General features: G+C 38.6%; 1 protein-coding gene across 9 annotated transcripts in view; it reads right to left on the bottom strand.

Annotated features, from left to right (window-relative positions):
* AGBL1 (AGBL carboxypeptidase 1) overlaps positions 1-24207 on the bottom strand; it is a 1130253-nt gene that overhangs the window by 378025 nt on the left and 728021 nt on the right. For 8 of the 9 annotated variants that reach the window (XM_049905901.1, XM_049905902.1, XM_049905900.1 and 5 more), the window contains one exon: positions 18848-19011. In XM_049905901.1, coding sequence (XP_049761858.1) covers positions 18848-19011 — 164 coding nt within the window. Of the gene's footprint in view, positions 1-18213; positions 18499-18847; positions 19012-24207 lie in introns of those variants that run through there. The other variant, XM_049905909.1, reaches the window with a different exon arrangement.

Here is a 24207-nt window from a genome sequence, read left to right on the forward strand (position 1 = left end):
TGTAGGTTTTACTGTATACACATTTTTAAAAAAACATTAAACAGAATTAGGGTAACAGAAGACTAGGACAGAGAGACATCATCATAATTGTCAAGTGGCAATTATTGGGAGTGAATGGAAAGAGTGTAATTTGAAATCTGAAGATTGCACTGAGCTTTCATCCTTTGTTTCGTATAATGGCACCTTCTGGGGAACCATTCTTCCCAATACCAGGTTTTTCACTTTGGTCCATAGATACAGGTTCTGCGTCCATGGATTCAACCAACTGCCAATCAAAAATATTAAAAAAAAAAAAAGAAAGTTCCATAAAACGAAACTTGAATTTGATGCACCAAGCACTACGCTGAATCCAGACAAATGAAGTGATGTGTAGGCATCCCCTGCCGTAACCTCCCACCTTCCAGAGATCCTCAGTCTCTGTCAAGCACTTGCTGTTTGATCATGGTTATGTCTGTACTGAACATGTACGTCCTTATTCCCTAAACAATAAAGTATGACAACTATTTACATAGCATTTACATTGTATTAGGCATTATAAATGACCTAGGGCTGATTTAAAGTATAAGGGAGGATGTGTGCATGTTATATGCATTTATTACACCATTTTATTTAAGGGACTTGAGCATTTTGGCATCTACAGGGAGTCCTGGAACCAATTCCCCACAGATACCAAGGGAAAACTGTACCATCACTCCACTTCTTGTTCTTACTGCTTCTCCCTGACGGAGAAAGAGTGACATGAAGTTAGTGAGTTTGGGGAAGATGCTGATCATGGCCCTCTGCATTCTCTCTGTGTGGAGCCTGTCCTCAAGATACATCTAGTCTCTGCTTCTCCACACAGCAGGCTTTGCCCCTAATTCCATAGGTCAGGGAGTTAAATTCTGATAAGACCACATTCTCTCTTTATCATCAATAATAAATGAGACACAATTTATTTCAACCTATCTAGTTCCTTTATCTAGTTCCTGTGTTCTATTTCTCATTCGGTTCAGAACTCATGAAAAGAAAGAGGTGTACTCATTGTTAATCTAAAACCCCACTTAGCTTGGTATGTTTAACAGTTACTTATAGAGTATACAGAGCCACACCACCTGGGTTTACCCCGATCTGATTCTTACTAGCTGGCTGATGGCCAAGCTATAGGACTTCTCTGAGCCTGTTTTCTCATCTGTGAAAGGTAAATACTAATAGTACGTGCCTCAAATCATTGTTCAAAGCAGTGGTAGGCAAACAATGTTTCATTGAGTCAAATCTGGTCCATCATCTGTTTTTGTAAATAAAATGTCATTGAAACACAAACACACCCACTCATTTACTATTGTTTATGGCTACTCTTATGCCACTACAGCAGAATTGAGTAGTTGTAACAGAGACCAAATGGCCTACAAAGCCATATAAAGCTATTTATATTTGGCCCTTTATGAAAAAAAAATTTTTTTCAACCTCTGGTTTAAAGAATTAAACAAATTATATATGTAAAATGCATAGACCTATACATGGCAAAGAGTAATTGTTTAATATGTGTTAGCTATTCTCATTATCTATTGAAAGTTGATTTATCTTTGTGATTAAGAGTGCTGATTCTATGATTACGAGGGAGGGGAGCAGTGGGGAGGGGAAATAACTAACAAGTGTTAACTTTGGTGAAAGGGAAGACAACACACAACATTGGGAAAATCAGCAAAACTTGACCAAGGCAAAACTTGACTAGCATCTTGGTGAGTAGTATCTGGGGTCTTAAAAGCTTGCAAGCAGTTGTCTAAGATACATCTCTTGGTCCCATCCCATCTGGAGTAAAGAAGAATGAAGAAAACCAAAGGCATAGGGAAAATATTAGCCCAAAAGATTAAAGGACCACATGAACCACAGTCTCCACCAGCCTGAGCCCAGAAGAACTAGATAGTACCCGACTACTACCATGGGCAGCTCTGACAGAGATCACAATAGAGGGTCCTCGGCAGAAAGGGAGAAAAATGTAGATTAAAATTCACAAAAAAAAGACCAGAGTGACTGGTCTGACAGAGACTGGAAGAACCTCTGAAACTATGGCACCCAGACACCCTGCTAACTCAGAACTGAAAGCACTCTGGAAGCCCATCTTTCAGCCAAAAATTAGACAGGTCTATAAAACAAACGGTAACATATGTGAGGAACGTGCTTCTTAGTTCAATCAAATACAGAAGGCCAAATGGGAAACTCCTGCCCAAGGACAAGAAGAGAAGGCAGGAAGGGACAGGAGAACTGGATGAATGGATACAGAGAAACTGGGGTGGAAAAGGGGAGAGTGCTGACACATTGTGGGAATTGCAAAAAAAGTCACAAAACAATCTGTTGATAAATTTTTCAATGAGAAATTAATTTGTACTGTAAACGTTCAGCTAAAGCACAATTAAAAAAAAAAAAAAGAGTACTGATTCTGTAGCAAGACTGCCTGTATTCAAAGACCAGCTCTGTCACTTATGAGCTTTACTATATTAGGCTAGCCACACAATCTTTCTGTGTCACAATTACTCATCTGTAATATGAGGACAAAAATGCCTACTTCATTGGGTTACCATGAAGCTTAAATGAGATTATTCAAGCAAACTGCTTAGGAGAGTACCTGTAAGTTATTTAAATATTTGCTATCATCATCATCATCAATTTTCTTCTATAGAATTCTAAAATATGAACTTATCTTAAATATTAATTTATTATTCATGCTAAATCTTAATTAATGGACATATTTATTCAGCAAAAATTAAGACAGTCATAAAGTCTCTAGAGATGCAGATATAACTTTACATGTCCTCCCACTTTAGGGTCCTCATGCAATCACCCCAAATCTGTACTCTCAGGTAAAAGCAAAATACCATGAATTCTTGAAGAGAAATCACCACCTAAATCAGCTTTGTTGTTCTTGTTGTTACATGTTGTTGAGTCAGTACCGACTAATAGCGACCCTATGTACCACAGAATGAAACACTGCCCGGTTCTTTGCCATCCTTACAATCGTTGTTATGCTTGAGCCCATTGTTGCAGCCACTGTGTCACTCCATTTCATCGAGGGTCTTCCTCTTTTCCGCTAACCCTGTGCTTTACCAAGTATGATGTCCCTCTCCAGGGACGGATTTCTCCTGATGACATGTCCAAAGTATGTAAGATGCAGTCTTGCCATTCTTGCATCTAAGCAGCATTCTGGTTGTACTTCTTCCAAGACAGATTTGTTAATTCTTTTGGCAGTTCATGGTATACTCAATATTCTTCACCGACATCACAATTCAAAGGCGTCAATTCTTCTTCGGTCTTCCTTATTCATTGTCCAGCTTTCACGTACATATGATGTGATTGAAAGTACCATAGCTTGGGTCGGGACACCTGAGTCTTCAAGGTGACATCTTCTCTTTTCAACACTTTAAAGAGGTTCTTTGCAACATATTTGTTTTTTAAAAATCATCTTATTTTGTATTAAAACAAAAGAGGCTATTAGCATACAGCTAGACCATAAACAGTTTAAAGAAAATTTAAACTCTTGATTACTGAGCAATTATAAATCTTGATAGAGCTCTTGTAACTCAGGGCTGAATAAACAAAAATGGTAAAAAAAAAAAAAGGAAGCTGGAAGAGAAGGGATGAAGTAGAATCGTAATAACCCAGAGCCTGTAGAACATTCTACAAAAAAAAGGAGGTGAACGTCACACTCAACAGGCACAGCAACAGTGTACTTCTGGAAATACACCTAACCACAGAAACCAGAAATAAGCATTACGGAGGCTGTGTTAAAGTATCAGCAAAATTCAAGAAAAATAAAATCTATGGAATAACAAATGAAAGGTAACAGATCCAAATGGAAATAGATCTGGCTGACTTGCAAACATCAGTAAAAGGGAAATTGATGACAAATAAGAAAAGAGATGCAATAAAACATAAATGTCAAATAACTGAAATTAAGATACATCGTCAGCAAGAGGAGAGTCCATATTACAGAATACAAAATTTGTGAGGACAAACTTCAGACATGTTTTCAGGATTTGGAGAATTGGGGCAAAGAGGTAAAAATGCTAAGAGAGGAAGTGATGGCAGATACACAGATCAAAAAGCAAATGTAAAAACTCCCGAGGAAGAAAGATGAAACTTGGGGTAGAGTCATTGTTATCTTGTAATTGAAAGACATGTCACAAGGGAATGGGGTGATTAAATTCAAAATCAATTAAAATAATTCAAACCTAAAATTAAAAAAAAAAGTTTTATTGTTATTATTACTTAGTAGACAAAACATTTTGAGTTAATGAACAGAGAAAAACTACTACAACTCTTATGGCAGTAAAAAACAGGGTGCACACAAAGAAAAAAATTGATCACTGCAAGATTAAAAATCTAAGTAAATTGAGTCATGTCTATGTTGTTTTAATGGGAAAACTTTACTACTCAAGTAATCTATAGGCAGGCAAAGTGGAATTCCTATGTAAAGGAAAGAGAAAGATATTCTTAGATATGCAAATATGCAAAAAAAAAAATCCATTGCTTGAATTACCCTGATACCAAAGACAGATAAAGACACCATAAGGAAAGAAAACTGCTGACCAATACTCCTTATGAATGTAGATGTAAAAATACTCAACAAAATATTAGCAAATCAAATCCAACACCATATTAAAATAAAGATACACCATGACCAAGTGAGACTTATCCCAGAAATACAAGGGTGGTTCAACATAAGAAAACGAATCATGTAATATGCATTAATAGAACAAAGAAAAAAAACATCATCCCAGCTGATACAGAAAGTGCATTTGCCAAAATTCAGTGCTCTTTCATGATAAAAACACTTAGAAAGCTAAGAATAAAAAGGAAATTCTTCAACATTACAAAGAATATGAAAACCCACAGCTCAGAGTACTTCACCCCTAAGACCAGAAACAAAAAGATTCTTACTTTCACCACTACTATTCAACATTGTACCAGCGTTTATTCAACATTGTACCGGTGTTCTAGCCAGAGCATTAAAAAAAAAAAAAAAAGAGCATTTAGGTAAGAAAAAGAAATAAAAACTATCCAAATAGGAAAGGAAGGAGTAAGCTATCTCCACTCATTTGAAGGTAGACTCATGATGAGGATACCCATAGAATCATTATCCTTCAACATTGTTATGAAAGTTCTAGCTAAGATCCTATGATAAGAAAGTGAGCCAAACTAATTGTCAAAATGTATAAATGCTACTACTGTCTATCTAAGAAAAAAAAAAAAATCCATGGAAATACCCTTAGGTGTAATAAGTGAGTTCAGTGAAGTTGCCAAATAAATACCTGTCATGGATTGAATTGTGTCCCCCCAAAATATCTGTCAACTTGGCTAGGTCATGATTCCCTTGTATGATTATCAGATTGTCTACCATTTTACCATCTGATGTGATTTCTCTGTGTTGAAAATCCCATCATTACGATGTAATAAAATGGATTGTGGCAGTTATATTGATGAGGTCTACAAGATTAGGTAGTGTCTTAAGCCAATCCCTTTCTAGATATAAAAGAGAGAAGGGAGCAGAGAGACATGGGGATCTCATACCACCAAGAAAGCAGTGCTGGGAGCAGAGCACGTCCTTTGGACTTGAGGTTCCTGTGCTGAGATGCTCCCAGATCAAGAGAAGACTGATGACAAGGACCTTCCTGCAGAGCCAAAAGAGAGAGAAAGCCTTCGCCTGGAGCTGGCACCCTGAGTTTGGACTTCTAGCTTACTGGACTGTGAGAGAAAAAACTTCTCTTTGCTAAAGCCATCCACTTGTGGTATTTCTGTTATAGCAGCACTTGTCGACTAACACTATACCGAACGATCAAGAATTTTCCTATTTAACTGAGTCAACCAATTAGAATAATATGATGAAATACTTTGTTTAGAGTAACAAAAAAAAATTTTAAATATGGAGATAAAAAAAAACTTATGATGATATAACCAGGATCTATATAAAAAGGGGTAAAGTATAAAAAAAAAAAAAATCCCTACAATATTTTATTGAACATCAAAGAAGACTGGAATAAGTGGAAGAAAATATCAGATTTCAAAAAAGCCAAAAAGTAGCAATCGGTAGACCAAAAAATCTATCATTTTAATGTAACTCTAGTTAAAATCCTAGTGGGTTAGTTTTTGGCAGTCAACAACTCATTATAGAGTTCATCAGTGGAAATTAAAAACACGGAGAACGGCAAAACACATTTTTAAAAGAATATTAATGAGGTGGTGCTTACAGTGTCATATATTTAAATTATAAAGCTACAGTGTTGAAAAGTCTGTGTTCTTGGCAAACAGAGTAATGGAACAGAATATAAAACCAAAAGTATACCCAGGCACATGCACATATAGATATTATATACCATATTTTTACAGAACCAACACACGTCTTCAGGGTTTGTTTGCAGGCCATGCAGGCAAAAGTATTTTCATAAGTGCACTATGCTAATTTTTTTTACAACAACATGTGGACAAGGACTGACATGGAGGCGCTTGTGAGAGTGCCTGAATTCGGGTTTGGGGAGGAGGGTTAGCCCACAAATAGACACAGAAGGTGCGCGTTATTTGCTTAAAATAGGGTCATAAACTGACATTAATAATCAGTGATAAAGGGTGCATTATTTAGTAACTGCTAGGACAAATGGTTAACAATGTCAAAATACAGAATTATTCACTAGAAAAAAATGTAAAAGAAATTATACATATAAAAATACTAATTTTCTAGGGTGATTTAACCAGTAAGCCTGGTATATAACAGCTTGCATTGAACAAGGTACTCAGGGGCTTAATTGTATTTACTTGCTAATCTGTAGCGAGCAACTTCACATGGGTTTTGCCACATCTTTACTGTGGCAGGGGACAGGTGAAATTACACACTGCAGATTGGTGGGAAGGCACTATTAGGCCTGTGTGTACCTGTTTTATTGGGTAATCTGGCCCTACTCATTTTAAACCTAACTAAACTAAAAAAAAAAAAAAAAGAAATCCAAAAACAAACCCATTGCCATCAAATAGATTCTGACTCATGGCAACCTGTGTTACAGGAGTAGAAGTGAGTTCCAAAGGGTTTTCTTCGCTGTAATCTTTACAGAAGCAGATTATCGGGCATTTTTTTCTGGGTGTAGCTGGGTGGATTTGAACTGCCAAGCTTTGGGTTAGTAGTCTAGTGCAAACCATTTGAACCACCCAGGGACCTTTCGAAGGTAACTACCAGTGTGTAATAACAAGTGAATGTGCACAGTGTGTTGAGAATTTATCTGTTATTTAATTGAGGTACTTATGTTTATCAAAAGTAAAAGAAACACAGAAAGATTGATGAGCATGCCAACTTAAACATAAAAACATTCAATGTCAATAAACTACATAAAAAATGTGAGAAGCAAACAGCAATTTTTGGAAAATGTTAGCAACATGCACGACAAAAAGAAGTTGAATACCTTTAGCAAAAAATTTTAAATTAAAGTAAAAATTTAAAAAAAGAAAATAATAGAAAAATGGGCAGAATACAGGACCAGAAAATTCATAAAAGAATAAATACTAATGATATGGAAGCATTTTTATCCATATCAGAAATTATAAAATTAAGTAATACTGCATTTTCATCCAAAAACAACAAAACGACCAGTGTTTATAAAGTTGCAGGAAATGGAAAGATCTCATACATTGGTTGTTGCAAGTATTACATATCTATTCATTTATAGGTGAAAAAATATCAAGGCTGTTTCACCAGGTTGTTGACAGTGGTTTCCTATAGGTGTTTGGGTTATGAGTAACTGGCACTGGGGAAAAGGGGTGGGGATTTTTGTGTTTTCCTCGTTCAGAAAGATAAAACTGTATTTTTTTAAATGAAAATTTAGCATCCTTTAATTATTAAAAACATAATTATCTTTTCCAAAGTTTATTTAAGATTATTTTTCTTAATGTGGCCCATCATACAAAAGAGAAGACAGGACTGAGGCATCTTGCTTGCGTAGATGCTAAGGGGAGCCGAGGTAGAAGCAACGGGACTTTAATTGGGGAGAATAAGCGTGACACTGAGCTCGTAGTGAGACACAGCTCTGAAGCTCTGAGCTTTCTCTTGTTATTAATGGAGGAACAAATGGAGATAGAAGAGCTCAGCTGAGAAGAGCAAGAGGTAATGGAGGGGTACAAATTGGGTTGAACAGTGGCTGACTCAGCAAAACTGTTAAATGACTTTGCAAAAGACCTGTCGCAATGGATAAACGGTGCCTCCTTTTTTTTTCCTGAAGAAGCGACTTAGCATTCCTGCAGTGCACATGCAGTTATTTCCAGGGATAAGATTGAGAGGAAGGGAAAGAAGATCAAAAGACCCCTCAACAAGTCTGCAGACATTGGTTAAATAGGGAGCAACTAGGACAAAGAAGACTGTAAGAGAAAAACCAAAACAAAAAATGCAAATACTTCATTTTAAGCTCCAGTCACTGGGCAAGTGTCCACCATTTCTGCTCGTGAAAAATGGTAAGTTGCTCTGTGGATGTTGACTACACTCCAATTTTTTTTTTTTTTCTTTACGGCAAATGAGGCATGAAACCTAGCATTGTCAAAAACATGATGTCCAAAGAGCTCAGCCATATTTTATCTTCCCAGAGGATCACTCTCAGGGGTTGAAGCTCTCCGTGGGACCGAGGAAACTTCAGATACTACTCTTAGCATTTCTTTAAAGCAGATTTTTAAGGAAGGACACTTTTTTTCTAGTATTTTCTTTGGGGCAATAAAAATAAATCCTCCTGAAGGACAGGCGAAACCCTGTTATATCTAATGACTGCAACACACTCAAAGAAGAGGCAGGAGAGCAAGTCTCCTCTTTAAGACATACAGAGAATTGGCTTGACAAACATTTGCTGCTGTTAGCTGCCATCACGTTGGCCCCTGATGACATCTAGGTCAATTGGCATAACATTGTTTATAGTGAAAATGTTCTACATCCCACTTTGATGAGTAACATCTGGGATCTTAAAAGCTTGCGAGCAGCCATCTAAGATACATCTACTGGTCCCATTCCACTCGGAGCAAAGGAAAATGGAGAACCAGACACAAGGAAAATACTAGCCCAAAGGACTAAAGGACCAAATGAACCAGAGACTCCACCAGCCTGAGATCAGAAGAACTAGATGGTGCCTGGGTTCCAACAATGACCACCCTGACAGGAAACAAAACAGAATCCCAGACAGAATAGGAGAAAAATGTAGAACAGAATTCAAATTGACAAAAAAAAAAAAAAAAAGACCAGACTTAATGGTCTGACAGAGGCTGAAGGAGCCCTCAAAACTATGGCCCCCAGATACTCTGTTCACCCAGAACTGAAACTACTCCCAAAGCCCACTCTTCAGACAAAGAATAGATATTAAAAAAAAAAAATACATGTGAGGGATGTGCTTCTAAGTTCAATCAGACATACAAGATTAAATGGGCAGCTCCTTTCCAAAAGCAGGAGGAGAAGGCAAGAAGGGACAGGAACTGGTCGAATGGACACAGGGAACCTGGGGTGGAAAGGGAGAGTGTGCTGTCACATTGTGGGGACTGCAACCAATGTCACCAAACAATTTGTGTATAAAATTTTTAATGAGAAATTAACTTGAGCTGCAAACTTTAACCTAAAGTACACACACAAAAAAAAAGTTGGCCCCCTGGCTCATGGCAAACCCATATATAACTGAACAGGTTTTCACTGGAAATTTTCCAGAAGTAGATTGCCAGGCCTTTCTTCCCAGTCTGCCTTTGTTTGGCAGCTCCACTGAAACCTATTTAGCATCATAGCAACAAGCAAGCGGCTACTGTCAGATGGCTGCACATGAGATGCACTGGCCAGGAACTGAGTTCGGGTCTCCCACATGGAAGGTGAGAAATCTACCGCTGAACCACCACTAGCAATACTAAAAAAAAAAAAAAAGTTACACCCTTTATATTGCACTGAGGACCCAGGTGCTAACAGAAAATCTGGGCTTCACCCTGCTGATTGTTGTATCTCATGATTTAACCCTATTTTAGAAACTAATCAAAGGGTAACACAAAGGGTTTCAAACCAACAGATTTTATTTTGTTAATTTTCCTTCTGCCACTTTTTCATGAGTGTAAGCTGACTGGCCAGAATATTTTAAGGTCAAGACATTTTTTAGAGTGATTTTCCATTTACCCCTGTGGTCTGCAAGTCCTTTGGGTAGGAATTGCAATCCTTTTTGGTCAACTTTCTCATAATGAATAGGAACGATACGTATGATACAAATGACTGGGTATAATGACAGTCTTCCTCTTGCTACCGTCCACAGAACCCATGCCTCAAAATTTAATTCAAATCTGTTCATAATACCATATTAGCCACATTCTGTATGCCGGTATCTTACCCTAAGGAGCTATGCCAGCCTAAAAAGGATCAGAGATTCGGAGCTTCAGTGTCCTTGGGCTATTTGCAACTGATACCATAATGTGGAGTTGTGTGGGACAGTGTGGAGAGCAGGTAATCTGATCTTCTTATGATAACCCACATAGCAGCCTCCGTATTTGCAGCCTGACTCAGAATTCTTTAGATTCGAATTAGAAAAGGCACTTCTTTGATAGATTTCTCCTTGTTCCGGTTTACAAGCAACTAATCCTCACCGCATTGGATCAAACAGATGGGAACGATCAATTCTGAGAAAGCAAGCACTGCCAGGTCTGCTCAATCTTTCCTCAATGAGCAGCAGAGGAGAGAGGCAGGAGAGGGGAAAGAGAGGAAAAAAAAACTCAGGTGTGCCTGCACGGAAGACAGCTTAGAAAAGGAAGAGATGAAAAGACAAGTTGAAAAATATATCCTGGCAGGTGGGAGCACTTGCTGTCAGAGGCAGAAGCAAAAAGACCACAAAAATGCCAAACACCCCAAAGACTTGAGCACTGAGGGATGTGTGAATGTTAGCAGCGGCAGATGGAAGTGGTCGTGGTCTCAAAACAAAGAGATAAGGAGCCAGGTTATCTACCGAGAAAAGAGGTCTGGATTTACTTTGGTCTTCTTAGTCTATGATCTACAGCACAATGCGATGAGCAAGTTAATTACTGCATTTAGGTAATTAAGTCTTACAGAAACCAGGGCCTTCCAGAGCAGTGTTAATTTACACTGCTAGGTCTTTCTAGGCTTGACTGGCCATTTGGTTGAGGAGTCACACTGGAACAACGGCCTTACAGTGGCAGAAGGCAGATTAATGAAAATGAGCTAGAAACAAGGTGGCCCCCATATTAACGGTTTTCTCTCTGCCTTTGGACGTGAACTGCATGATGAGATATTTCCTCATTTCCCAGCAGACACCTCTTCCCTCAACAACTCTGTTCTCCCATCCATTCTGCTTCTCGAAGAGTGGACGATGATTTAGCCTTTGCCTCCCCTTGGTCCTTTCTCCTCTCGCATGGCCATTAATTCTTCCCTTCTTGCCCTCTGAATTTGTTTTGGTCAAGTCAAAAATATTTGTCTACAGTAAGGGGCATCAAAAGGGGCTCATTTGGATCCGTCTGGGGGGCGGAGCCAAGATGGCGGACTAGGCAGACGCTACCTCGGATCCCTCTTACAACAAAGACACGGAAAAACAAGTGAATCGATCACATACATAACAATCTACGAACCCTGAACAACAAACACAGATTTAGAGACGGAGAACGAACTAATACGGGGAAGCAGCGATTGTTTCCAGAGCCTGGAGCCAGCGTACCAGTCAGGTACGGCACAAGCACAGAGAGCTGCTCCACCCCCCTGAACTAACCCCGGGAGGGGGACTAGCCGGTTCCACGGGCGGCGTGGGACGCAGCCGTTAGGAGAAGTCCCCGGGAGGCAGTGACTGATCTTGGAGCAGAAAGAGCAGCATCCGAGCCGGGGAACCGTCCCGCAGGGATTTGGACTGCACGCAGCGGATTTTCTGGAAAAACTAGTTTCCCAGTGATGGCTCGGAGACAACAATCCATATCAAACCACTTAAAGAAGCAGACCGTGACAGCTTCTCCAACCCCCCAAACAAAAGAATCAAAATCTTTCCCAAATGAAGATACAATTTTGGAATTATCAGATACAGAATATAAAAAACTAATTTACAGAATGCTTAATGATATCACAAATGAAATTAGGATATCTGCAGAAAAAGCCAAGGAACACACTGATAAAACTGTTGAAGAACTCAAAAAGATTATTCAAGAACATACTGGAAAAATTAATAAGTTGCAAGAATCCATAGAGAGACAACATGTAGAAATCCAAAAGATTAACAATAAAATAACAGAATTAGACAACACACTAGGAAGTCAGAGGAGCAGACTCGAGCAATTAGAATGCAGACTGGGACATCTGGAGGACCAGGGAATCAACACCAACAGAGCTGAAAAAAAAATCAGATAAAAGAATTAAAAAAAATGAAGAAACCCTAAGAATTATGTGGGACTCTATCAAGAAGGATAACCTGCGGGTGATTGGAGTCCCAGAACAGGGAGGGGGGACAGAAAACACAGAGAAAATAGTTGAAGAACTTCTGACAGAAAACTTCCCTGACATCATGAAAGACGAAAGGATATCTATCCAAGATGCTCATCGAACCCCATTTAAGATTGATACAAAAAGAAAAACACCAAGACATATTATCATCAAACTCACCAAAACCAAAGATAAACAGAAAATTTTAAAAGCAGCCAGGGAGAAAAGAAAGGTTTCCTTCAAGGGAGAATCAGTAAGAATATGTTCTGACTACTCAGCAGAAACCATGCAGGCAAGAAGGGAATGGGACCACATATACAGAACACTGAAGGAGAAAAACTGCCAACCAAGGATCATATATCCAGCAAAACTCTCTCTGAAATATGAAGGCGAAATTAAGATATTTACAGACAAACACAAGTTTAGAGAATTTGCAAAAACCAAACCAAAGCTACAAGAAATACTAAAGGATATTGTTTGGTCAGAGAACCAATAATATCAGATATCAGCACAACACAAGGTCACAAAACAGAACGTCCTGATATCAACTCAAATAGGGAAATCACAAAAACAAACAAATTAAGATTAATTAAAAAAAAAAAATACACATAACAGGGAATCATGGAAGTCAATAGGTAAAAGATCACAATAATCAAAAAGAGGGACTAAATACAGGAGGCATTGAACTGCCGTATGGAGAGTGATACAAGGCGATATAGAACAATACAAGTTAGGTTTTTACTTAGAAAAATAGGGGTATATAATGAGGTAACCACAAAAAGGTATAACAACTCTATAACTCAAGACAAAAACCAAGAAAAACGTAACGACTCAACTAACATAAAGTCAAACACTATGAAAGTGAGGATCTCACAATTTACTAAGAAAAACGCCTCAGCACAAAAAAGTATGTGGAAAAATGAAATTGTCAACAACACACATAAAAAGGCATCAAAATGACAGCACTAAAAACTTATTTATCTATAATTACCCTGAATGTAAATGGACTAAATGCACCAATAAAGAGACAGAGAGTCACAGACTGGATAAAGAAACACGATCCATCTATATGCTGCCTACAAGAGACACACCTTAGACTTAGAGACACAAACAAACTAAAACTCAAAGGATGGAAAAAAGTATATCAAGCAAACAATAAGCAAAAAAGAAGAGGAGTAGCAATATTAATCTCTGACAAAATAGACTTTAGACTTAAATCCACCACAAAGGATAAAGAAGGACACTATATAATGATAAAAGGGACAATTGATCAGGAAGACATAACCATATTAAATATTTACGCACCCAATGACAGGGCTGCAAGATATATAAATCAAATTTTAACAGAACTGAAAAGCGAGATAGATACCTCCACAATTATAGTAGGAGACTTCAACACACCACTTTCGGAGAAGGACAGGACATCCAGTAAGAAGCTCAACAGAGACACGGAAGATCTAATTACAACAATCAACCAACTTGACCTCATTGACTTATACAGAACTCTCCACCCAACTGCTGCAAAATATACTTTTTTTTCTAGCGCACATGGAACATTCTCTAGAATAGACCACATATTAGGTCATAAAACAAACCTTTGCAGAGTCCAAAACATCGAAATATTACAAAGCATCTTCTCAGACCACAAGGCAATAAAACTAGAGATCAATAACAGAAAAACGAGGGAAAAGAAATCAAATACTTGGAAAATGAACAATATCCTCCTGAAAAAAGACTGGGTTATAGAAGACATCAAGGAGGGAATAAGGAAATTCATAGAAAGCAACGAGAATGAAAATACTTCCTATCAAAACCTCTGGGACACAGCAAAAGCAGTGCTCAGAGGTCAATTTATATCAATAAATGCACACATACAAAAAGAAGAAAGAGCCAAAATCAGAGAACTGTCCCTACAACTTGAACAAATAGAAAGTGAGCAACAAAAGAATCCATCAGGCACCAGAAGAAAACAAATAATAAAAATTAGAGCTGAACTAAATGAATTAGAGAACAGAAAAACAATCGAAAGAATTAACAAAGCCAAAAGCTGGTTCTTTGAAAAAATTAACAAAATTGATAAACCATTGGCTAGACTGACTAAAGAAATACAGGAAAGGAAACAAATAACCCGAATAAGAAATGAGAAGGACCACATCACAACAGAACCAAATGAAATTAAAAGAATCATTTCAGATTATTATGAAAAATTGTACTCTAACAAATTTGAAAACCTAGAAGAAATGGATGAATTCCTGGAAAAACACTACCTACCTAAACTAACACATTCAGAAGTAGAACAACTAAATAGACCCATAACAAAAAAAGAGATTGAAACGGTAATTAAAAAACTCCCAACAAAAAAAAGTCCCGGCCCGGACGGCTTCACTGCAGAGTTCTACCAAATTTTCAGAGAAGAGTTAACACCACTACTACTAAAGGTATTCCAAAGCATAGAAAATGACGGAATACTACCCAACTCATTCTATGAAGCCACCATCTCCCTGATACCAAAACCAGGTAAAGACATTACAAAAAAAGAAAATTATAGACCTATATCCCTCATGAACATTGATGCAAAAATCCTCAACAAAATTCTAGCCAATAGAATCCAACGACACATCAAAAAAATAATTCACCCTGATCAAGTGGGATTTATACCAGGTATGCAAGGCTGGTTTAATATCAGAAAAACCATTAATGTAATCCATCACATAAATAAAACAAAAGACAAAAACCACATGATCTTATCAATTGATGCAGAAAAGGCATTTGACAAAGTCCAACACCCATTCATGATAAAAACTCTTACCAAAATAGGAATTGAAGGAAAATTCCTCAACATAATAAAGGGCATCTATGCAAAGCCAACAGCCAATATCACTCTAAATGGAGAGAACCTGAAAGCATTTCCCTTGAGAACGGGAACCAGACAAGGATGCCCTTTATCACCGCTCTTATTCAACATCGTGTTGGAAGTCCTAGCCAGGGCAATCAGGCTAGATAAAGAAATAAAAGGTATCCGGATTGGCAAGGAGGAAGTAAAGCTATCACTATTTGCAGATGACATGATTATATACACAGAAAACCCTAAGGAATCCTCCAGAAAACTACTGAAACTAATAGAAGAGTTTGGCAGAGTCTCAGGTTATAAAATAAACATACAAAAATCACTTGGATTCCTCTACATCAACAAAAAGAACACCGAAGAGGAAATAACCAAATCAATACCATTCACAGTAGCCCCCAAGAAGATAAGATACTTAGGAATAAATCTTACCAAGGATGTAAAAGACCTATACAAAGAAAACTACAAAGCTCTACTACAAGAAATTCAAAAGGACATACTTAAGTGGAAAAACATACCTTGCTCATGGATAGGAAGACTTAACATAGTAAAAATGTCTATTCTACCAAAAGCCATCTATACATTTAACGCACTTCCGATCCAAATTCCAATGTCATATTTTAAGGGGATAGAGAAACAAATCACCAATTTCATATGGAAGGGAAAGAAGCCCCGGATAAGCAAAGCACTACTGAAAAAGAAGAAGAAAGTGGGAGGCCTCACCTTACCTGACTTCAGAACCTATTATACAGCCACAGTAGTCAAAACAGCCTGGTATTGGTACAACAACAGACACATAGACCAATGGAACAGAATTGAGAACCCAGACATAGATCCATCCACGTATGAGCAGCTGATATTTGACAAAGGACCAGTGTCAATTAACTGGGGAAAAGACAGCCTTTTTAACAAATGGTGCTGGCATAACTGGATATCCATTTGCAAAAAAATGAAACAGGACCCATACCTCACACCATGCACAAAAACTAACTCCAAGTGGATCAAAGACCTAAACATAAAGACTAAAACGATAAAGATCATGGAAGAAAAAATTGGGAGAACCCTAGGAGCCCTAATACAAGGTATAAACAGAATACAAAACATTACCAAAAATGATGAAGAGAAACCCGATAACTGGGAGCTCCTAAAAATCAAACACCTATGCTCATCTAAAGACTTCACCAAAAGAGTAAAAAGACCACCTACAGATTGGGAAAGAATTTTCAGCTATGACATCTCCGACCAGCGCCTGATCTCTAAAATCAACATGATTCTGTCAAAACTCAACCACAAAAAGACAAACAACCCAATCAAGAAGTGGGCAAAGGATATGAACACACATTTCTCTAAAGAAGATATTCAGGCAGCCAACAGATACATGAGAAAATGCTCTCGATCATTAGCCATTAGAGAAATGCAAATTAAAACTACGATGAGATTCCATCTCACACCAGCAAGGCTGGCATTAATCCAAAAAACACAAAAGAATAAATGTTGGAGAGGCTGTGGAGAGATTGGAACTCTCATACACTGCTGGTGGGAATGTAAAATGGTACAACCACTTTGGAAATCTATCTGGCGTTATCTTAAACAGTTAGAAATAGAACTACCATACAACCCAGAAATCCCACTCCTCGGAATATACCCTAGAGATACAAGAGCCTTCATACAAACAGATATATGCACACCCATGTTTATTGCAGCTCTGTTTACAATAGCAAAAAGTTGGAAGCAACCAAGGTGTCCATCAACGGATGAATGGGTAAATAAATTGTGGTATATTCACACAATGGAATACTACGCATCGATAAAGAACAGTGACGAATCTCTGAAACATTTCATAACATGGAGGAACCTGGAAGGCATTATGCTGAGCGAAATGAGTCAGAGGCAAAAGGACAAATACTGTATAAGACCACTATTATAAGATCTTGAGAAATAGTAAACCTGAGAAGAACACATACTTTTGTGGTTACGAGGGGGGGAGGGAGGGAGGGTGGGAGAGGGTTTTTTATTGATTAATCAGTAGATAAGAACTGCTTTAGGTGAAGGGAAAGACAACACTCAATACATGGAAGGTCAGCTCAATTGGACTGGACCAAAAGCAAAGAAGTTTCTGGGATAAAATGAATGCTTCAAAGCTCAGCGGAGCAAGCGCGGGGGTCTGGGGAACATGGTTTGCGGGGACTTCTAAGTCAATTGGCAAAATAATTCTATTATGAAATCATTCTGCATCCCACTTTGAAATGTGGCGTCTGGGGTCTTAAATGCTAACAAGCAGCCATCTAAGATGCAGCAATTGGTCTCAACCCACCTGGAGCAAAGGAAAATGAAGAACACCAAGCCCACATGACAACTAAGAGCCCAAGAGACAGAAAGGGCCACATGAACCAGAGACCTACATCATCCTGAGACCAGAAGAACTAGTTGGTGCCCGGCCACAATCGATGACTGCCCTGACAGGGAGCTCAGCAGAGGACCCCTGAGGGAGCAGGAGAGCAGTGGGATGCAGACCCCAAATTCTCATAAGAAGACCAAACTTAATGGTCTGACTGAGACTGGAGGAATCCCGGCGGTCATGCTCTCCAGACCTTCTGTTGACACAGGACAGGAACCATCCCTGAAGACAACTCATCAGACATGAAAGGGACTGGTCAGCGGGTGGGAGAGAGACGCTGATGAAGAGTGAGCTAATTATATCAGGTGTACACTTGAGATTGTGTTGGCAACTCTTGTCTGGAGGGGGGATGGGAGGATAGAGAGAGAGGGAAGCCGGCAAAATCGTCAAGAAAGGAGAGACTGAAAGGGCTGACTCAAGACGGGGAGAGTAAGTGGGACTAGGGAGTGAGATGTATGTAAACTTATATGTGACAGACTGATTGGATTTGTAAACGTTCACTTGAAGCTTAATAAAAGTTATTATAAAAAAAAAAAAAAAAAGGGCTCATTTGGATAATGGCTCTCTCTCTCTTGACTCAGTAACCATCCTCACAGTACTTAGAGAGCCACCCTTTCCCTGCCATGGTTATAGAGTCAGATTCTTTGAGCAAATATGATAAACATCTTCTGGGGAAAAGTAAAAACAATGAACGTTCCCCTCATCTTCCTAGAAAAAGTTACTGCTTAAGAGTGGGAAGATGCAAATATTTCTCATCTTCATATTAGCAGAGAGATTACTTCTTTTCGTTTGTTTTGTTTTTGCTGAGTAATGGCTCCAAATTGCTATCTGTAAACATATGAACACATAACTGGCAAATATAAATATATGTTGTTACACATGTGTATCACCAAGTTGCATCCTCTTTACCATAAGCAATATTTATTAATAATACATATTTAAAAACAGATGTAACTTTATATTTGCATCCATGTGTACAAGACATCCTCCTTATCTTCAAAAGGAAGCAAGAATGTCCCAAGTCTGGTGCACCAGTAAAGAACTTCTGCACTTACCTTCATCTGGCAGCATATCAGGGTGTTTCTCTTTGTCAAAGGTCCACTTGACTTTTATTCTGAGATGTTCTCCTGTGGGAGCACAGAAGTCCAACCTCCCCTTCCCCCCATAAGCATCTTACCTCTGGAGGTGGTGGTACAGAGCTCGTTCCTCTACATTCAACAAAGTTGCTGCACAGGCCAGGAGCTGATGACTACAGCTTATGGATTTTAGTTCCAAGATGAGGAGGCCCAAGCAGAACATGGCTCCCATTTCCTCCAGTTCTCCGGTACCAAACTGTAGACCCTGATGGTTAAACAAAGCAGTCAACAGTGAAAATATGATATGAACAGAGAGGTGACAATTTGAGATTGGGAGGAAGAACTTCTGGACACATGCCTGCTGCAGAAATTAAGTAAACGGTGTATCTGACACTGTCCAATGTATTTTATTGTGTTTTGTAGCCCATGCATTGGATTGATGGATCTCAGTCTGTGTTGTGTCAATATCAAGACTCCCCAGAAGTACTCACAAGACACAAAAAACTGACAGAGGATAGAAGAGGCACAGAAGGTGAGTGGGGAACTAGGAGTTTCCCCCACTTTGGCCAGAGCAGCATGCTTCAATCTGTTTTCACATCAGGGTCCTAATTAAGGTCATATTTGATAAAAAGGATTGCACTGTTAAAACAAAGGTTTGGAAGCGATCTTACTAAGAGATACCCTTTCTCTCCCTTAAATTTATAAACCAGTGGAGAACAGTTGGTGAATTGTTCAGGTAGAAATATTGAAGCTTAAAAAAAAAGAAATAATTTATGTAGAATCACCTGTTCAGGCAGAACACAAACAGATACTCTTACACCAATGTTTGTTGCAGCACTTTTCAAAACAGCCAAAATGTGGAAACAAATGTAACATCCATCAACAGATAAATGGATAAACCACAGGTGATACATACATACGATGAAATATTTTCAGCCATAAGGAGAAATGAAGTCCTGATGCATGCTATAACACGCATAAACCTTGAAAACACCATGCTGAGTGAAGTCAGTCAGTCACAAAAGGACAGATGCCGTATGATCTCATTTATATGAAATAAGTACATATATAGAAACCAAAAGTTATTAGGGGTTACCAACAGTGGGAGAAGGGGGAAACGGACATTTTGCTTAGAGGCCATTGAGTTTATGTTAGCAATGGTGTAATGATCCGGAAAAGGAGGGTGAGAATGGTGGGACCACTTGAAGACTATAATCAATGTCACTGAATTGCACATGTAGGAATTGTCGAGTTGGTATATTTTGTTGTGTATATTTTCACCACAATTAAAAAAAAAATCATCCATTCAACTATACCAAGATAACACAGGAAAGCAAACCACGGCATACGCTATCCAGTATGATCCATGAAGTAACAGATAACAATAACAATTAACAGTACTTTATTGAACACTTACTATGTGCCACATACTGTTTGGAGCCTTTTCACATGGATTAACTCAGTGAATCCTTATCAAAGCCTATGAGTTAGGTATTGCCACTCTACCAATAAGAAGATTCAGGTACATAGAACCAGATAACTCACCCAACAGCTAGTAAGTAGTAGAGGCTAGTCTGTGAATTCTGGCTTCACAACTCTGCATAAAGTGCTACACATAGACTAGGAGGAACACTGTGTTATGTGGTGACGTAGAAAGTGCGTACCCATACCCTTTACCTTTGAGTCAGTTCCAACTCATACCAACCCTACAGGACAGGGTAGAACTGCCAATAGGGTTTCCAAGGCTGTAATCTTGACGGAAGCAGACTACGACATCCTTCTCCCACAGAGCAACCGGGAGATTTAAACAGCTGACTTTTCGGTGAGAAGCCTAGTGCTTAACCACTGTGCCACGAGAGCTCCAGAAAGTGCCTGGTTTGGGAAATTAGATAGGAATCAAGTTTGATTCCTAGTTTCACTATTTTTTGGCTTTGTAATTTTGAATTTAGTAAACTCCATTAGCCTTGATTATCTCATCTATGAAATGGGATTATAATTCTTTCCCTCACCTGGGCATCTGGTGATAAGGAAATTTACGAAATTCCCAGAATATTGATCAATATTAGCCCAATTGCTCTTGCCCTCTTCCTAGTGAAGATGCTTATTATGAAAGTACTCAGTGTGGTCCTGAGGTCTTCATGTTTGTAAGGTCCACTTCACTTAAAAAATAAGGCATCAATGGTTGAATATTATTTTTGAAATATAGATTTTTATATCCAACTAATAGTGATATAGAAGATACGGATGGAACAGTAAGGATTCAAAAAGATTGGCTACAAGCATCCCAGAGGAAAAACAGAATTTCAAACTTGGAAGTCTCACAAAAGAATTTCTAGGTCAGAGGAAGTGGAAAGTGCTCAAGTTCATTCCAGCTGTTTGAAAATTTGATTTGCTACATGTTTGGAGAGTTCCGAGTTAAAGGAAGTCTGTTCCTCAGTAAATAATAGCAGTGGGAGGTGAAAGACAGATATTTAGCAAGTTATTTTTCTTAAGTCAATGGAAAAGATCTCTTTTTAAAGAGAGAGAAAAAGCTCAGTCTTTTTCTGTGTACTAAAGCTCTAAGGTCTGGTTCTTCCCCCCGTCCTTCTTTCCTGGCTGCTTTTCTTCATTCTAGAATGGCTATCTTCATTGGGAAAAACGAAGTAAAGTCACAGCCTCCTTCCCAGCTGGGCACCTCACTAGTGACAAGGGAAAGTTCATGAACAGGATGTGAACAAGGCTCTGGCCCTTCAAGAGTAGGCAGCATGTCTTATATACATTTGTAACTCCAGCATCTAACAGAGCATATAATGGGTGCTCTGTGGCTGCATGTTCCCCTGATGCTGAAAGCTATGCCACCATTATTTCAAACAACAGCAGGGTCACCCATAGTGGACAAGTCTCAGCAGAGCTTCCACACTAAGACAGACTATGAAAAAAAGGCTGGTGATCTATTTCCAAATATTAGCTATGAAAACCCTATGGATCACAACAGAATATTGTCCAATATAGTGCTGCAAGATGGATCCCCTAGGTTAGAAGGCAGCAGCGGACTCAAGCCTGCTGGCAATCATGAGGATGGCATGGGGTTAAGTCGTGTTTCATTCTGTTGTACATGAGGTCACCTTTGACTTGACAGCAACTAACAACAATGTAACAACAACAACAAAAGAAGTCCTTGTGGAAATAAATCTCATAGCATGTACCACACTGGCAGATTCTGAGAATCCCTTCATACCAGTCAACTTCTATACAATAACTGCTGAACTGATGACATTTTTAAAATGCAAAAATACTTTCATATCCCAGATAGTGGCCCACATTGTTTATACTTTACTTTGTCTTCTCTAGTCTTCCTTTGAAATCTTCTGTTCAGCTCCTTTACATCAGCTTTTCTTCCTTTTGCTTTAGCTACTGTCTGTTCAAGAGCAACTTTCAGAGTCTCTCCTTTCCTGTCTTTTTTTAATTACCTCTTACTTTTTTCATGTATGATGTCCTTGATGTCATTCCACAACTCATCTGGTCTTTGCTCATTAGTGTTCAATGCATCAAATCTGTTCTGGAGATGGTCTCTAAATTCAGGTGGGATATACTCAAGGTTGTACTTTGGCTCTAGTGAACTTGTTCCAATTTTCTTCAACTTCAACTTGAACTTGCATATGAGCAATTGATGGTCAATTTCACAGTCGACCCCTGGCCTTGTTCTGACTGAAGATATTGAGCTTTTCCATCAACTCTTTCCACAGATGTAGTCAATTTGGTTCCTATGTATTACATTTGGCAAGGTTTATGTGTATAGCTTAGTTATTGAAAACATGTATTTGCAATGAAGTCATTGGTCTTGCAAAATTCTATCATGTGATCTCCAGCATCATTTCTACCACCGAAGACATATTTTCCAACTACCAATCCTTCTTCTTTGTTTCCAACTTTTGCACACCTGTTGCCAGTACCTATCGATTTGCTTGTTTGATCAATTTCAGGCTGCATAAGTTGGTAAAAATCTTCGATTTCTTCATCTTTGGTCTTAGTGGTTAGTGTGCAAATTTTAATAGTAGTCATATTAACTGGTCTTCCTTGATATTATCCTGTCACTGACAGCACTGTATTTCAGAACAGATCCTAAAATGTTCTTTTTGATAATGAATGTGATGCCATTCCTCTTCAATTTGTCATTCCTTGTATAAAAGACCATGTGATTGTCTGATTCAAAATGGCCAAGACCCATCCATTTCAGCTCAATAATGCCTCAGACATCGATCTTTATGGGTTCCATTTCATTTTTGATGACTTCCCATTTTCCTAGATTCATACTTCGTACATCCCACTTTCTGATTATTAATAGATATTTGCAGCTGTTCTCATTTTGAGCTGTAGCACATCAGCAAATGAAGGTCTCAAAAGCTTGATTCCATTCATATCATTAAGAACAGCTCTGCTTTGCGGAGGTAGCTGTTTCTCATATTTTGAGTAACTTCCAAACTGATGGGCTCATCTATATCAGACAATGTCCTGTCAGTTTGTCATATTGTGGTGGCTTGGGTGTGGCTGTGATACTGGAAGCTTGCCACTGGTATTTCAAATACCAGCAGAGTCACCTTTCCAGACTAAGACTAAGACAGACAAGGAGAAAGAGCCTGGCAGTCTACTTCTGAAAAAATTGGCCAGTAAAAACCTTATGAATAGCAAATGGATAAATAAAAACCCATTGCTGTCCAGTCAATTCTGACTCATAGTGACCCTATAGGACAGAGTACAACTGCCCTATAGAGCTTTCAAGGAGCAGCTGTTAGATTCGAACCACCAACTTTTTGGATAGCAGCTGAGCTCTTAACCACTGTACCACCAATGGGTGACTATGCAGAGTCATGGATGGCTTGTAGCTTGGAGAAATATTGTATTTGTCGAGTGAAACTTGATGTCTGTAGGTAATAAGAGCATGAGTGCCTTCAAATTATGTGCTCCCATTGTCAGATGTCATGAGTGTGGTTTTGGCATTTGCATCTCTGGATATTGTGAGGCAAACAGGTAGACGAAATTCTGAACTCTACTTAGTCAGTTATCATGAGTCCACAGTAGCAAGGTTATAGATAAAGCTGGTTTTACATTAGTTTAAAAGGGAGTTTTAATAAAATAGAGACCCAATCCTTTACTTTCCCCAGCTGAGATGTGTTAATTAGGATTTTTTTTCCCCCCAGCCAATTGTAGGCATCCTGACTACAGTGGCTTAAACAATAGGATTTTCACACATAGTAAGTTTTTTTGGAGGTAGGAAGCTCAGGGCATTATTTTAGTGACTTAAAATCACTAAAGACCACTCTATCTGCCACTCTTCTGGCTTTCTCATCATGATATGCTCAAGCCAGCACATCTTCACTCAAGGAAGGAGAAAGAAAATGGGAGGAGGCATCAGCAGACTCCTGCTTATATTTTATTGGCCATAACTATGTAATAGAGCTATCTCCAGCTGTAAGAGAGTCTG

This window comes from Elephas maximus, chromosome 13 (assembly GCF_024166365.1).
Source record: "Elephas maximus indicus isolate mEleMax1 chromosome 13, mEleMax1 primary haplotype, whole genome shotgun sequence".
NCBI lineage: Eukaryota > Metazoa > Chordata > Mammalia > Proboscidea > Elephantidae > Elephas > Elephas maximus.